The following is a 17,348-nucleotide window of genomic DNA, read 5'->3' on the forward strand; positions in this document are numbered from 1 at the left end:
GCGGGTTGTGTGCACGATGTTATTATTGAAAATGGAGGGGGGGAAATATTTGTTTCTCTAAATACCCGGCTATGTGTAAATCTCGGTTGAGATGTGGCTTGGGAAAGGGTAAAAAATACACGGCGTCGCCCATCCTCTCGGGATACCTAGTGTCGGAGTTGCATGTACCCCATTACCACCGTTTGACCATTTTAAACTTAAAATGACAAGAAAAAACATATAAAAACGAATGAAAACTGACTAACTGCAATGCATCTCAATGGACGTGGAAGCAGAGAATGTCCGACTGTATTGGGTTAGCACTGTGATTGGCTCATCGCGTTTGGGGGCGTGGCTTAGCCATAGGTCAATTTAGGCACTACAACCCTTCCACTCATAGGAAGTTGCATATTTAAAGGGAAATTGCACCCTCTACAAATACCCTCAGCAGCGCCCTCTATTGACTTGGCTACACAAGTACACCAGATTCAAACACATTTTCAATCATGTATCCATATAAAAGGCAACCAAACCAATTAGAGTAGCTTAGGGCCAGAGTTACAGTTTGGGCCATTCTGCAGCAGGTGTTGCCAGATTGGAAATGTCCAAGTATTACACCAGAAGCTCAAAATGATCATATTTGAAAGAAAATGATCGTACACGAGTCAATTTATAGACCTACAACTTTTTGACACGTCCTGAAAATTACTTAATTGCTAAACTATCGACCTCAGTTTGGAAACAAAAAGTGCAAAACACTTTTTAATATTTTTTTCTTTCAAAACATAGCCTATAGAGATGACAACTTTGAATACAATATACAGTTCTCCACAATGATTGTCCAAAAAGAGATAACGTGAGATGAGATGGAAAACATGCGTAACACCACGTTCACGTTCTCCTCACAATCATGAGACGTAGAATCCACAGCTAGATCAATGAGTATAGAAGCCCTATGATTACAACAACCATAATTTAAAGTGTCACAAAATTCTGAAATGATCGTACATTATGGGATTTTTTATTATTATTGATCGTACATCGTACAGAGGTCAAATTTATTGTACAAATACAATACATATCGTACGTCTGGCAACACTGTTCTGTGTTAATAGAGGATGAGTTCATGACAACAAGACAACCCATTCTACATCATGTATTTGCACACAAACACACACGTTGGTGCAACTACATTATGAGGACTCTCCATAGGCGTAATGGTTTTTATACTGTACAAACTGTATATTCTATCCCCTTACACTGCCCCTATCCCTAAACCTGCCCATCACAGGAAACATTCTGCTTTTTTTTATTTTTTATATAAAACATTGTTTTTTAAGTTTTTTAAGCTATTTGAATTACGAGGACTCATGAAATGTCCTCATAAACCACGTTTAAGTTGTAATACCAGTGTAGTACACATGTCATGGACCAGACAGTTGTTGATGGACCCCATTGACTTCCATAGTATCTTTTTTTCCTACTATGGAAGTCAATGTGGTCCATCAACTGTCTGGTCACCAACATTCTTCAAAATATCTTCTTTTGGTTTCAACAGAAGAAAGAAACTCATGCAGGTTTGGAACAACTTGAGAGTGAGTATATAATGACCACATTTTCATTTTTGGGTGAACTATCCCTTTAATGTAATGAAGAGAAAATAAGAGACTCTCTGTGCTTCTTAATACTTAAATTGATCCTTCCTCTTTTCCTCGCTCCTCCAGCCTGTGACCCGGAAACCGATCGAACTCTGAAGGACATCTCAATTTTCTAATGGCGCTTTTCCATTACCAGTACAAGCTCAACTCGACTCGACTCGGTTCGGCTCGCGTTTCGCTCCGTTTTCCATTGCAGATAGTACCTCCACAATAGTACCTGGTCGTCATAGTGACGCGACACACACCCGCTACCCACACACTAAACTATTTTAAAATGTCGGGGTTATTCAGGATACTCTGTCTGGCGCGTGCAATGATGATACAGTGAATAGTGACGATTCTCTCTGACCAATCAGCCGTCGGCCGTGTGTCACGTGACATTTTAGTATCGCCTCAGCTCGCTTAGAACCTCGCTGAAGGTGATACGAAAAAAAGTACCTGGAAGCAGGTACCGGTACAACTTTTACACAGTGGAAAACCAAACAAAGGCGAGTCGAGGCGAGGCGAGCTGGTACTGTGTAGTAGAAAAGCGCCATAATTGAACCGCGAGGATCGAGGAGTGAGGAGCTTCCAAAGGAGCGATGATGCACAGGTGTATCCTATGTCTTTATTGTCCAGAAACCTGACGCACATATAAATTCTCTTCCCCCTTCACATCTGCCCTAATAATTTTAATTTATGCTTTACCCTTTGCAGTTTAAATAAATCATATATCACAAATATATCAACAGGGCATCTGGTTTTATCTTTATTGTTTATTAATTTCTTAATTAACCTAACTTTAACAACACAAGGGCAGATCCTTTGAGAGTAGCTGATGACGCTTTGAAGTGAGGCTTGAGTGATCAAGAATATTTCAATATTCAAATAAGCTTTCCTTCGATTCCTCCGCCCTCATTTTCTTCCTGTAGGATGCGAGGAAAGGAAGAAAGGATGCACAAATAAGAAATAAGAAGCACCCTCTATAACATCTCACTGTTACTGGTTTATCATGCAGCTCAAAGCATTATGGGTAGAATCTCTCTACAGTCTGTTCTCATTCATCAACACAGTTTCACTGATCCATAAACCCTAAACCCAGGATAGAGCGGCTGAGTGAATGTGGTCTGGACTGTGTGGATGAGGCTCATTGTGTCAGAGACGCTGTAGAAGGACAGAGTTCCTGCGCTGTGATCCACATACACTCCTACTCTCCTGCTGATGGACTTTACAGGGACTTTAGTCACTATATTATTGTGTATTAATGAGTAACTGGAGGAAGAGCAGTCCAAACTCCAGGACTGTTCATTACATCCAAACACACACTCATGACTCGATCCCTTCTTGCTGATGCTCTTATATGACACTGTTATACACACACTCCTGCTCCACTCAATCTCCCAGTAACAGCGTCCACACACACTCTCTCTACAAAACACCTGAGGAAACACATCAAATCTGTCTGGATGATCAGGATACGGCTGATCTGTGTAAGTGAATGTAATCACTCTGTTCTCCTCAGACAGTCGGAGGCGTTTATTCACAGTGTTCGGATCCAGAGTGAGCTGATGAGAATCTGATGGAGAGAAAACACATCAGAATCAGGAATTATGAATCTGTCTGATCTTTTATTATAGCTGAACTCTTCATGTTCAATATATCTGCAGTGTCTCAGTACAGTTTACCAGATGTCCTGTGAAAATCATCAATTACATGATCAACTCTAAAACTCTTCTGTCATGTTTTCTTTCACCTTCTACAGGAAGAACATGAAGACACTCAGTGAGTTTTTCTGCTTGTTTTCTCAGTGACTTACATTGTAGGAAGTCATTTCTGGTTCTGGGAACAATGTTGAGAGTGACTGTGGAAATCAACAGACATGAAGAGTGTGAGTATTATTATTGAGAGAAAATAATCCCTGCATCCGTTCCTGAGACATTTCTAATATGATCTTCTACATGATATGAGATGATGGAGGATAATTTCTGAGAGCTGATGAATCTCCAGGACTTTACCTCTGTCAGAGATTTTCTCTTTGCAGAAATCCTCCAGTTTGTCTCTCAGCTGACGGACAGATTCTCTCACGCCATCAAAAAAGGAGAGAGAACTGAAGGGATTTTCATTTATGTCTGTAGATTCAGGAGGAGCTGAGAGAGACTGGAAACTCTACAGAAAACAGAAATGAAAGCTCATCACCTCCACACTTCATCAATAACCTGCACTACTGGCAGATTTGAGCGGCTCTTGTTGATCTTTAGTAAATCTCCTCAATCCAGCACTTTCACAGCATCAGCTTCATTCTTCTCATGTTCATTATATCATGTTACAGCAATAAATTCGGTAACAACCTAACCCTAAGGTCGGAAGGAATACTGTGTGATTTTTGTCCGATTTTGAGCCGATTTCCAAGTCATGCAACTATTTTTTGAGTCATTACAGGGTTGATTAGATTCAATCAGGAAAAGCAGTTCAAAGGCAATGAGTAGATATACCATTATTTATAACTTTTGAGGAGTTAGTGGCTCTGAAATTTACAAGGACTCTTAGGACACAATCCCAAGGTCAGGCTTTGTGGTTTAAATACGCTGAAGCATCACTAATATACAGCCTCACATCCTGTTTGAGGACAAATTCAATAATGTGTAAAAAAAAAAAATTATAAAAGGTTTCAGCAGATTTGAAGATGATTGATTCTGGTAAACATTACTCAACATTAGTATAAGCCAAAGATTTTAAAAAGATAAGTAAAGAGATGATGTCATGATCTGGGTGCTTTCTCTCACTCTATCACACACACACACACACATTCACACGCGGTCAATTAACGCCCATTCACATACTCACACTCAGACCCATTTACGCACACACCTCTTCAATCTACTTTCATGTCTTTCAGCTGATGCTCTTTACCAATCTTAGCCTGTTACTCTCATCACCTGTCCCTCCTTTCTTACTGATTGCTTCCCTATATCCTTGCTCTTCTTTCTATCAGACCTCGCTTGAGTATTGCTTTGCTATAGTGAACTGTATTGTGTCTGACTCTATTTTTGTCCTGTCTCTGTCCTGTCATATGGACCTGTGCGAGTCGGTTCTGAACCCTGTCCAGAGAATCGCTGTCTGCCTCGTCTGCCTCCCGGACGCTATCACTCTCGGAGAATTCAGCCTCGCAGCACCAGCCTAACAGACCTCTGTTCACCTGTTTTGCTATTCGCACTCCCCTGAGTTTCTAACTACCTCGGGTAGTTTTTTGTTACTTTTGAGGCTGTTTTGTCAAACTTATCAAACACTGATTAAAGTGACTGTTTCTCCGAACCTGCTGTGTTGTCCGCTTACCTTCATGACAGATGATGGGAAATCTAGCTGGGTGAAACTGGTACCATTAAGTTCATGGATTTTATATTGTTGTTTCCTAAGAGATTTCCAGAGCTGAACTGCATTTGTAAGCGCGTCTCTTTCAAAAGAAGTTGATAAGATGAGAGTCTGACTGATGATGATATAATAACCGAACACACAGATCAACACTTCAGTCGCCGGCTCATTCTGCGGTCATGAAATGTTTCTCTGTGAGTCTCTTGCTCAAGTCCACTATGACCCTGTTCTTCTAGATCTGTGTTACCTGCAGGAACTGGATGTGATCCTGTGTGTGTGAAAGCTGCTCCAGCTCAGCGTCTCTCCTCCTCAGATCATTGATCTCCTGCTCCAGTCGCTCCAGTCGTCCTTCAGCTCGACTCACTGCAGTCTTTTCCTGATCTCTGATCCGCTGTGTCGCCTCAGAGCGGCTTCTCTCAATGAAGCGGATGAGCTCAGTGAAGATCCTCTCACTGTCCTCCACTGCTGTGTGTGCAGAGTGCTGTTAGGACACACATCACAATCACACAGTGTCTTCAGTGAGTCCTGACTGAGACGTCTCAAACTTCTCTTCTTCTCCAGACTCACCTTATGAGACACCACAGCCTCTCTCAGCTGCTGAAGATCTTTCTCTCTCTGCTGGATCCGCTGCTGGAACGACCTCTGCGTCTCCTTCAGCTGGTGCTAAAGGACAAACCAATGACAGGAGAAACATCACAGAAATCATCAGGTGTACAGATATGAATCCAGTATCAGTAAAGTGGTGAGATTGAGATTATAATATCTCCCTAATTCTGAGGTCTCAAGGTTGGCAAGTATGTGCATGTCACATGACTAAACATGCCTCCATATTTGATTTTTCTTATCGCTGCAGAAGACGTTGTAACACTCAGCCTAATTAAGGCAGGATACACCACAAAATATTCGTTCTCGACCCTCTATAAAAGCGTTTGATAGATTTGCTCACAATGTCAACAAAACAACAAGCTAGATTAAATGACAACCCAAAGTGTATTAAATAGGAAGCACAGAAAAACAATATATACAAAAAGGTATGTACGTGTGTGTATCAGAGGAGACTGTGCGTAATAGAAGCTTCAAGTTCAAGTACCACATTCAATACATCGGTTCTAGGTGGGTTTCCCCAGCACACAGTGCAATTTATTGGCCCTCTTTTACTTTTTATTTCAGCAAGACCCTCCCACTTGGGCACTAGCTTGGCAGAGAACTTGTTTGAGGAACTAGAGAGAAGATGGGTTTTAATCCAAACCAGGTCACCCATGTGAAACTGCGCATTTTATCTACGGGAATTATAATACCTAGCTTGTTTGGCTTGGCACATCCTCATCCTATTCCTCCATTATGATGTTTTGTTTTTCCAGCAGGGAATATGCAGCTTGATCTGGTGAAGGCGGTCTGTGGATAAGACGTTCCAGTGGTCCTAGAATTTGCCTACCCAGCTTGAGCTCTGCAGGTGTCTTTCCGCTGGTTTCTTGCTGGGCGGTATTAATGGCATAGCGGAATCCTGGTAGCCACTGGTCCCAGGTCTGATGTTGTTGACCCACATAAGCAGAAACCATAGTTTTTACTATTCGGTTGATTTTTTCTGTTAGGTTTGACTGTGGGTGATAACTCGTGGTGAGTTTCTGAAGACAACCCCATGTTTTGCACAGATCGCCCAGAATGCTGGAAGTGAATTGGGGACCCCTATCGGACACCTGGTATTTGGGTACTCCCCACTGTGTAAATACCTCCTCCCGGAGTATTTTCACTGTTTTCTGGGTCTTGCTGTCTCTAAGAGGGAACATTTCCACCCACTTAGTGAAGTAATCAACAATGACAAGGAGGTATGTGTTCTGTTTTTTACTGTTGGGGAAGGGTCCCATTAGATCCACCCCTAACATGTGTGCAAGTTCTGTGATCTGTGTACTCTGCATAAATCCAGAAGGTTTGGTATTGCTGGGTTTATTTTTCTGGGATATCTCACAGCTTTTGAAATATTGGCACACGTCCTTCCTGACCGACGGCCACCATGCCGCGTCTAGGATTTTTCAGAGTTTTTAACTGCCCGAGATGGCCTCCAAGTCAGTGGTTAACGATTGTGGTACTACCAACTGATACTTCTCACCCTTATTTCTTAAAGGAACTTTACGGTATGACACCCCTAGGAGGTCTTCAAATGGGATGGGTTGATCTTTGACTGATCGAGGTTTGATGCTAGAATGCAGGTGAGTTATGGTATTGTCCAAACGTTGAGCTTTAGTCATTTCTTCCAGAGAGTGAAGTAATGTAGACGCATGGTCTGAAGATATGGATAGGCAAGGGGCAGCATCAGCAGCAGACATCTCCTGGACCGGGACAAAGCGTCAGGTCCAATGTTGAGGCAACCTTTCCTGTGATGGACCTGAAAGTTGAACTGTTGCAGGCGGAGTGTCCAGCATGTTAGACGTGAGGAAGTTTTAGGGCAGTTGAATGCCCAGGCTACTGCAGCGTGGTCAGTGAAGACGTCAAAGGGCCTTCCCTCCAGGTTATGCCTCTACTTTTCAATAGCCCAAACCACAGCTAGACATTCCTTTTCGGAAGTGCTGTAGTTGTTCTCTGCTCCTGTTAATGTCCGTGAAGCGTATGCTACCACCTTTTCTTCCTCCTCTGAGTGTTGAGTGAGGATGGCACCCAGTCCTACCTCACTCGTGTCCGTATGAACCTGGAAGTCTTGGTTAATGTCTGGTTGTATTAACACTGGTGAGTTTTGTTAAGCTTGTTTAAGTGCATCCATCCTAGATTTACACTCTGGAGTCCACTCCCACTTAACTCCTTTCTTTTTGAGGTGGTTCAATGGAGCAACAATGTCAGCGAAGTGGGAAATAAACTTATGATACCACCCCGCCAGTCCCAGAAATCGTTGCAAGGCTTTGAGATCTTGCGGTGGGGGGAACTCGGCAACGGCCCTGGTCTTCTCTCTATCAATCTCCACTCCCCACTCAGAGACTATATGGCCAAGGAATTAAAGCTGTCGCTTGAAGTGGCATTTCTTCATGTTCAGTGTCAGGTTGGCTTGGGTAAGTCTATGGAGGACCATGTTGAAATGTTGAATGTGTTGTTTTATTGACTTTGAATAGATAATGATGTCGTCAATATATAATAAATAAAAAATTCCCCCTCAAATCAGACAGAACTCTCTCCATCAAATGTTGGAAGGTAGCAGCGGCATTTCTAAGCCCATACGGCATCGACTTGAATTGAAATAGCCCCTTGGTGGAGATAAAAGCAGTTTTCTCTTTACTCTGGTCATCCATCTCCACCTGCCAGTACCCAGACTGCAGGTCCAAGGAACTAAACCAGGAGGCTCCTTCCAGGGATTCAAGGATGTCTTGAATCGAAGGCATTGGGTAAGCGTCGGGTACTGTCTTGCTGAGCCATCAGGTTTGGGGACCAGGACCACAGGTGAAGACCAAGGGGAAAAGGAAGGTTCAATGATATTATCACGCAGCATCTGATCTACTTGCTCCTCAATTATTTGCTTCTTAAGAGGAGAAACTCTGTATGCCGGGATTTTAGGGGTATGTCGTCAGATAATGTGATTTTGTGCTGTACTATTGATGTCTTACCCAGGGTGTTTGAGGTGGTGCTTGGCCAAGCGGAGATCAACTTCAGTAACTCCTCCTGATTGTCAAAGTCCCACGGAGTTATCTCGGGGGAAACGGACATGATTTCGGGAAGTCTACCAGTTGATGGTAAGGCTTAGTATAAATTCAGCTTTGCAGCCAGATGAGAAAGATCTTGACCAGACGGGGTAGCTGGACCTGTTGGAATCAGCAATGGCAAGAAAGGGTAATAGGTGTATCCTTTGTCAGATCTTAACCCATATCTGCTTAGTCCCACTTCTAGGACCACTCCTGTAGCACTCAGGAAATCCAGACCAGCAATAAGAGTAAATGCAAGGTGAGTGTCTTTTAGGATATAAGTATCCATACTGCATTCGTGGTCCTGCCATTGAATCCTAATCCTTTGCAGGTCTCTGGACTGGTGAATCATTCCAACCGCCATAATAAATCTCTGAGGGCTGTAGGTAATGCTTGATGTGGTCTCATCCTTCAACTGTTTCCACAGGTTTTCTTGCATTAAAGTGTAAGAGCTTCCTGTGTCTAGTACTGCCTTCACTTCTTTGCCATTCACCCTATCAGGCACAACGAGGAGAGATGCCAATGGATGGAGTTGTGCTAGGGTTACTCCCGCTTGGCTTTTGCTGAAGGCCCGTTCTGCTGCTTTCCTGTAAGGCTTCTCCTTGCTGCTCTAAGTGCCAACTTTTTGCCAATATTCTTTGGATCCCATGCTGTACTTTTACACCATAGACCCAACCTTCACCAGTTGCTCCACAGAGTTGACTGTTCCCCTTAGACATCTAGCGACCCTGGGGTTGATGTTGTTCAGGATTCGGTTCACCAGTTCCTCCTCAGAGATCTCTGGCTTCCACTTCAGACAGAGAGCACGGTAATCATAAGAAAAGTCCCTCAGGCGTTGATGTGGCTACTGAACCATTGTCCTCAGCTTTTCCTCCACTTCTGAGAGGTAATCTTCTGAAAGAAAAGCAGCCATGGATGCCTTTTTGAAGGATCTCCAATCATTTACCTTGACCTTCTCCGCCATCCACCAGCTCAGAGCGGGTCCCTTTAGCACCGTGCTCAAGGTTCCTATGAGTTCAGCACTGGGAAGGGGCCGGATCTCCAGGAAGTTCTCACATTGCTCAATGAAGTTAAGCATCTCCGCCGTCTCACAGGAGTCGCGTAACAGCACATAATGGGGATGAACCTGCCACTACTGAGGAGGTAAGCACATTAGGGTGGTCAGCATGCACAGGATGTTGAATGTCCTAAGTATCATTGAGATGTTTGAGTGAGAATTTTCTCTCTAGATACTAGAGCTGGGGTCTGTGGTTGATGGACATTGGAAAATGTGGGAGTGCTAGTGAGCCTCATTTTTCTCATTTGACTTCATCTGTTACAGCCTTTTCTCATTTTTCCAGTGCCTTAACAAAATAATCATCAAAAGGCTTGCCTGAAGCTTGTTTCACGATTTAACCCTCTGGGGTCGGCAAACGCGCGGGGGCGTTTTGCTCATTTTTTTTTTACATAGCACCAAAATAGACCTAAAATACTCCGTCAGTTTTGGTCATACAGACTTAAGAAATATTAAAAAATAAGCTGTTAAATGTCTACTTTTTTATGTGTCCACTTACAATCGAAATAAAACATTGTGCTTTTGTAAAATAAAGAAAATATACAGGGTGTGCTTTCTGCCTCTCCGTCTCCGTGAACTTTTTTTCTGAAGCACGTCTCTAAACTTAAACAAAACTCAGCGAATACTATTCACTCAGACATGAGATATATATCTCTATAATCATTTAAGTGTGTAGTTTTAAATGATCTAATTCAAAACCAGTGATGGGAATAACGGCGTTTTACTAACGGCATTACTTTTTCCAGTAACGAGTAATCTTATTGATTACTCTTCTCATCTTAATAACGCCGTTACCGTTACTGCTAAAAAATGCGGCGAGTTACTATAACTGATGAAGCTGTTTTTTTTTTCATCAGACCAACTAGATCTCTGAGCGGGAGGCAAATACTTTTTTTTACTGTTCTTCCTTGGTTAGTGGGCAGAGCACGAGACAAGCGCATAAATGCTGACGATTGGCTGAGGTAGAGTAAAATTTCATTGTGCCAATCAGAGGTAGAGTTGGGCGGGTGTTCGAAAGCACGCATAGTAGTGATGGGCATTCGGCTCTTTTGACTCAGCTCACTGAAAAGAGCCGGCTCTTTTGGCTCACAAACGTCTCTTTAAATGACTTTGACTATAATATTAATTTTTTTATTACATAATTATATAATTTCTATAGGCTTAATTTGTAAAAATAGAGTCGGCTCTGCAGATATGCGAGCCAGCTCCCGACGTTCACCTAAAAGAGCCGGCTCTTAGAGTCGGCTCATTTGCGAATGACCCATCAAAAGCTCATTCGAGAACGAGTCGATCCATCATCACTATAACGCTCATTCGCGAACGACCCATCATCACTAACGCACATGAATTGCGAACGACCCATCATAACGCATAGTCGGACAGGACAGGACACAGAAGGAACAACACAGCCAGTCAGTCAACGAGAGACAGGTATGGCGACGAGCCCAAATAATCCAAAAGTAGCCTTCTCTAAATTGAAGTATAGACATTACTTATTCCTTCAAGAAATTAAAGGAACGAATGTAATCGTGAAATGCACATTATGCCCTGGGCAAAAGTGAATATATTTGTTATTTCTTTTTGGTATATTGCTTAACAAGCTTAATTTAATTTTGCCCAGTTGTGGCCTGTTGAGGGGCAATAAATATCAAAAGTTCCAAAACATCTATTGTGTTATTTGCATTGATCCACTATGTAAGGGTTAATGCCCGACGAGGTGTCCATTGTCAGGTTTTAATGGACGATGGCGAGGTGTGAACCGGCCGACGCACAGCGGAGGACCAAGGACCGCCAAAGAGGACATATGACTGATATGTAACGCAACCAATCAGTTTGTTTTGTTTTTTTGTTTAGGGGCGTGACAATATAATGTCGATGTCCCTACAATAACAGACCGGCGTGCATCTAATAAATGATTAATTCAAGAACGGTGTGCAAGTTTACTGCAAAAAGCCGCAAACTTCATATACTTTTAAAAAATCCAGTGTTTAGTTGATCCTGGTTGCTCAAGCGCTCATTGTCACAGTTGTAAACACAACTGTAGAATTCAACAAATCAGATCGCGACTTTTGTTTCCAGAAAAGTGTGCCATATGCATCAGACGTTCAGCCAACAGTCCGTGGGCGTGACGTGTGAGGGTGAGACTAGGACAGACCAGGTTTGATGTCATTACAATGCTCTGTGGCTGATTTAATGTAATTCATAATAACACAATCAGGGTTTCTTGGCCGACACGCAATTGATATTGCAAGCGAGATGCTGAAGCAACGTGACTGCACTTGCGAATTTAAAGATTTCTATAAATTAAGAAATTGACTTGACTTTGACTTGAGAACGAATACGCTCTATTAAATTGAACCCTAACTCTAACCCTAACCCTATATGTCACAGGTCGGGGGGGTCAAGCCAGACTGCACCCACCCCTGAAACCCAGGATCACCTCGAGGAGCGTACCAGGAAAACCAGACAGACGCGAGAGTAAAAATTTACAAGATTTATTTTGTTAAAATTAATTAAAAGTCTCAATGTTGGTTCTGTGTCTCCCAACCAGAACGGGATCGGACCGCGGACGCCTGGAAGGCGTGGAGTTCCCTTCGGCAGCTCGTGCCTGTGCGTGGCCGGTCGGGGAAAAGAGGAGTCGGCCACCCGTCCACTGAGTGGGGGAGTATCCTGGTAAGTAGAACTTGTAGCTGCTTTAGTCAAGACGATGCAAGGAATATTTCATATGTCCACCTCTTTCCACAGCGACATCACATACGGCGTGGGCCAGGAGGATCCTTCAATCTGCACAGCAGAGTAAGTAGTTCAACAACAGGTATATGTTCTTGGAATGAGTGATGGGGCTTACGGCTGGAAGATGCTTCGGTCCAGACGAGACAAGGAATAACTCTGGTGTCCACCTCTCTTCACAGCGACATCACATACGGCGCTTGGCCAGGAGGATCCTTCAATCTGCACAGCAGAGTAAGTAGTTCAACAACAGGTATATGTTCTTGGAATGAGTGATGGGGCTTACGGCTGGAAGATGCTTCGGTCCAGACGAGACAAGGAATAACTCTGGTGTCCACCTCTCTTCACAGCGACATACATACGGCGCTTGGCCAGGAGGATCCTTCAATCTGCACAGCAGAGTAAGTAGTTCAACAACAGGTATATGTTCTTGGAATGAGTGATGGGGCTTACGGCTGGAAGATGCTTCGGTCCAGACGAGGAAAGGAATAATTATGGTGTCCACCTCTCTTCACAGCGACATCACATACGGCGCTTGGCCAGGAGGATCCTTCAATCTGTACAGCAGGGTAAGTTAACACATGTACACACAATCGTCCAGCAGGTAAGGAGAATCTTCACACTGAACGCCTGGGTTGTTTTTGTTACGGTGACAGTGGTGGGCTTTCGAAATGGTGAGCATACGGCATTAACTCTGTATATATTCCCCACACCCTGTAACTTCACTTCAAGCAATTTCTTGTGTAAACACACCACTTCAGACACTGCATATCCACTCGTAGTGAAAATAGAGCCAGCACTCACCCAACGATTGCTCCTTCCACTGACAGGCTGGATCGAGTCCCACCCAATAGCGAGAGCGTGCGAATACCTCCTTACTGACCCGGGGACCAAGCGTTTCCTTGCCCACACTCGAAGGAGAAGACGAGAGTTCAACGGATCCCTTCTTCCACACACTCTCCGGTGACACAACCCTCATGATCAATCCACTTCACAACGTTACATCAATCTCAGTGTAGGTACATGCATTCAATCAATTTCCACGATCATATTACTTATCTTCCCTCAGATGATAATGGCGCGGCTTGGTCTGCACTTGGTCCTCGTAACTCACTCTCTTTCCGTCCTCAGTATCTCCACTCGATCGCTGTTATATCTGTCGCACAGCCGAACGGCCAAGCCCCACAACAATCCTCAGATGCCTTAGCACGCCAGCCCAACCGTCAAAGGGATCCACTTCTCTCCAGGGAACACATCCGAAGAAAAGGACAACCAGGAATAACGACCGGGAGAACGAACAACCCGTGGGAATCACCCCGCGGGAATCACCCCGTGGGCATCAACCGTGAGAATCACCAACTTCCTGGTCTCTGAACTTCCTCTTTATATGGTTCCTCCGCCTCCATAATCCTCGCGCAGATCCCAGCATCTAATCCTCCGCACCAGATGTCAATCCGTCATTAGCGTTGCTATGGTGACATTATGCGCAACCCGGAAATGGACCGGTGTTACCGTAACACCGTCCCGGGCGGAACATAATTCCAGCGGGAACTTAGTTCCGCTTTCCCTTTCGTCACCCCGTGACATATACCCACCAACAAATAGCCTAAAAAACACCTAATTAGAACAATAACCAATAAGTACATAGTTAGTTTTTACATATGAAAAAAAGGGAACAAATTAAACACACATATTTATATCAAACTCTTATAATGACACATAATTTTAGTTATTCGAGTAATATTACAAGTATATTTACATATCAAATATTCAATATTAAATAAGTAAATAAATAAAATAACAAATAACTAGAATTAAAAGAATTCGTTAGAATTCAACCCTAACCCAACAAATGACACTCTCACGAGTCACGAGAAAAGCGATATCTCACTATCGCGCTTGCGCCAAAGGACTTCCCGGATCACCTCCGCTTATCTAATTCTGTTAACCTGAAATAAGCCTGCTCGCGAGCAGGTTCAAGCTTACGCACCTGTTGCTATAACAGCATGTCCAGGATGAGCGTCGAAGAACCAAACAATCCAAGATCATGCCAAATCGCCAATAATCAAATCCAGCTAACTGAGTTAGCGACGTACGAAGAACGGACCCCTGGTGTTTGTGTTGGACTGTTTACCATGTGTTTATCACCTTTGCCTGTTTTTTTGGATTACGTTTTTGGATTACCCTTTAAAGGGGTTATATGATGCTGTGGCGAGCAGGACGAGGTCGAGGGACGTGAGAGGACGGCGCGAGACCGGTGGCGTGAATAATAATGAGCGACACCTGCGTGTACGCACCGGTCTCGCACCGTCCTCTCATGTTCCTCGACCTCGTCCTGCTCGCCACAGATGCGATTTTACCTTTTTCTTTAGTGTGTTATTTAGCTGTTGGTGCAAGTATACGATCTGCAGAGTTATAAAGCTCAAAGCATCTACGTCAGTATGTGGGGGCAGAGTTTCGTAACACCGCAAATATATACGCAGAGAAAGAAGGCGTAGCTTTTATTCTCGCTGTATTATTGTTGCCGCCGGCGCAGCCATGTCGTGGAGATGATGTGTTTTTCGTTGCGAAATCCAAACTACTTTGTTTGGCCTTCCAAAAGAGGACACAATTAAAAACAGTGCTTAATCTTTATTTACAACACTGTTCCAGAACAGTACAACTAAAATTTTCGACTGTGTGCTTCGCATTTTTTGAAGGATTGTTTCCAGAACCTGTACAAGGCCGGCTGTGCACAAAGGCTGATTCTAAATACAGTATGGCGCTTCTGACTCACACAGCCTTTAAGTATGTTTTTATAATTTGCTATTGACTATTCAAACGCGAGTTTTGAGCAGTATCGAGTAATGCTTGCTTGTCGTTTCAACAATCACAAATGCAGACATAGTTTTATGTTTACATAGTGTTCTCCCCCCGTAAAGTTAGCGCGGCGCTTAAAAAGACAGTATAAGTAATTATTATCAGTAATTATTTCCCCAATTAAATTAAATCTTACCAATTTGATACGATCTGGTCCAGTCGCGCTGGCAAAGTTGATCGATTAGCTTGGTCATCTGCATTTTTTTGCAGATTCGGGCTCCAATTGATCACTTGTCATTATTGCTTTGGGAGCTGATGTTCCAAAAATGGTAATGGGCGTGACATTTCCGTCACACGCTTAAAGGAACACTTCACCCATATGCATTAGACTTTGTATCTTTAGAAACCCAGTCACATTTTCGAATGGTCATGGTTTATTCCCTTATTTTCCCCTGAGATGGGAGAAATAAGGATTTAAGTGTTCCACTTCCTGCTTTTTATGACGCAAAAATCGTCATTTTGCGTCATAAAAAGCAGGAAGTCCAATTTCTTTGAATACGGGTAAGACTAAAAACACTAGCTCATCATTTATCCAGTAGAATGCGCTGTTCCGCATGTCTTCAACCCGCCCATAGAGGGAGGGATCTCACTCATAGAATGTACATATAGTGTCAGCCAGTTTTTTATTTGGAAGCTAAGCTAACAGTTTCTTATTCTGTGGAGAAAGCTGAGTAGTAGCGGTTACCATCCTCTTTTTCCCGGACATGTCCGGCCGTCGAGATCGTCCAAAATGTCCGGGATTTGGCTTTTGCTTTCTGCAGTCGCCATTCATTGTTTACACGCACAGCTTTTGTTTCAATCTAACTGAATTCATCCCGATCGGTGAATCTGAATGTAGTGTTTACATGAACGCTAAACAAGTGATCGGTTGATGTGCGTTTTAACGATGAGCTTTGTAAAAATCAACGCGTTTCAGAAAGGCCGGGGCATAGAGGAGCAAAAATAATGTACAGTATGTGTAAAATAATGACTTTTTTAAACCTAAAACAGCCTAAACACATTGCATTAAACCAAATACACAAAATAAAGTTCTTTTTAGAACCATCATATGACCCCTTTAAATAAACTACTGCATTTGGATCCTCAACATTTGTGTCTCCAAACAGAACATGAACAGTACTTTTTCCATTATTATGTAAACGCGTGGTAAACGGGCGTCTTGTGTTTTTAACAGCAAAAACGTGTCCTGTTTGAACTAAATTAGCATGATGGGACTTATTCAAGTTCATACCTGTTTCTCTGTCCTCTGTGCTGCCGCTGATACAGTGTCGTGGTTTTTATGTTCATCCATCACACACAGCACACATATACACTTCTGATCAGTGCGGCAGAAAACCTTGAGTAGCTTGTCGTGTTTCTGGCAGATCATCTCCTGCAGTCGTCCAGTGGCATTAGTCAGATTGTGTCTCTTTCTTTTAAAGAAACTCTCATGTTGTTCAAGGTGACTCTGGCAGTAAGAGTTCAGACACACCAGACAGGACTTGACGGCTTTGTGTTTTCTTCCAGTACAGACGTCACACTGCACATCTCCAGCTCCAGCGTAACACTCAGCAGCAAGTTTAGTCTTCTTCAGTTTCTCCACCACTTCAGCCAGAAGTGTGTTTTTAGCTAAAGCAGGTCTTGGCCTGAAGGTCTGTCTGCACTGAGGGCAGCTGTAGACTCTCTTCTCATCCTCCTGATCCCAGCAGTCTGTAATACAGATCTTACAGTAACTGTGTCCACAGGGAATGGCCACTGGATCCTTCAGGAGATCCAGACACACTGAACACATGAACTCATCCTGAGATATTCTGGCTTCTGCCATTTTACTGCATGAAGACAGAGACACAAACACACAACAGCTCAACTCCACTTTCAGTTTCTCTGAACTCATGTAATTCTTGTTTCCTGGTTCTGTGTTTGAGTGACGTGTGTAAAACAGGTGTGTCTTTATAGCAGTGTGACGAGATTTATGAGCAAAACAACTGAGTGCCTGTGACGGTGGAATTTGTAGTTTTAAAGTGCCCCTATTATGATATTTTAAAGTTTCCTAATGTTGTTTTGGAGTCTCCTACAACA

General features: G+C 43.2%; 1 protein-coding gene across 1 annotated transcript; it reads right to left on the reverse strand.

The window, feature by feature from the left end:
- Positions 1-985: 985 nt before the first annotated feature.
- Positions 986-17,179, reverse strand: LOC307004272 (tripartite motif-containing protein 16-like). Its single transcript, XM_079623366.1, has 6 exons — positions 16,522-17,179; positions 5,553-5,648; positions 5,233-5,466; positions 3,632-3,782; positions 3,433-3,477; positions 986-3,192 (listed from the first exon to the last, which is right to left on the reverse strand). Exons 1-6 carry the CDS (start codon positions 17,161-17,163, stop codon positions 2,681-2,683), a joined length of 1,680 nt encoding a protein of 559 aa, XP_079479492.1. The 5' UTR covers positions 17,164-17,179; the 3' UTR covers positions 986-2,680.
- Positions 17,180-17,348: the final 169 nt, after the last annotated feature.

The sequence above is a fragment of the Phoxinus phoxinus genome, assembly GCF_949152265.1.
Source record: "Phoxinus phoxinus genome assembly, chromosome: 9".
NCBI lineage: Eukaryota > Metazoa > Chordata > Actinopteri > Cypriniformes > Leuciscidae > Phoxinus > Phoxinus phoxinus.

What these genes read in the sequence shown, in the direction of transcription:
- LOC307004272 (XM_079623366.1), bottom strand. Translation starts at nt 17,163, where the DNA reads ATGAGTTCAGAGAAACTGAAAGTGGAGTTGAGCTGTTGTGTGTTTGTG. An exon ending in CACAGAGGACAGAGAAACAG is followed by an intron (nt 5,649 to 16,521) that starts GTATGAACTTGA and finishes TTTGTCCTTTAG; the next exon opens with CACCAGCTGAAGGAGACGCA. An exon ending in AGGCTGTGGTGTCTCATAAG is followed by an intron (nt 5,467 to 5,552) that starts GTGAGTCTGGAG and finishes GTGTCCTAACAG; the next exon opens with CACTCTGCACACACAGCAGT.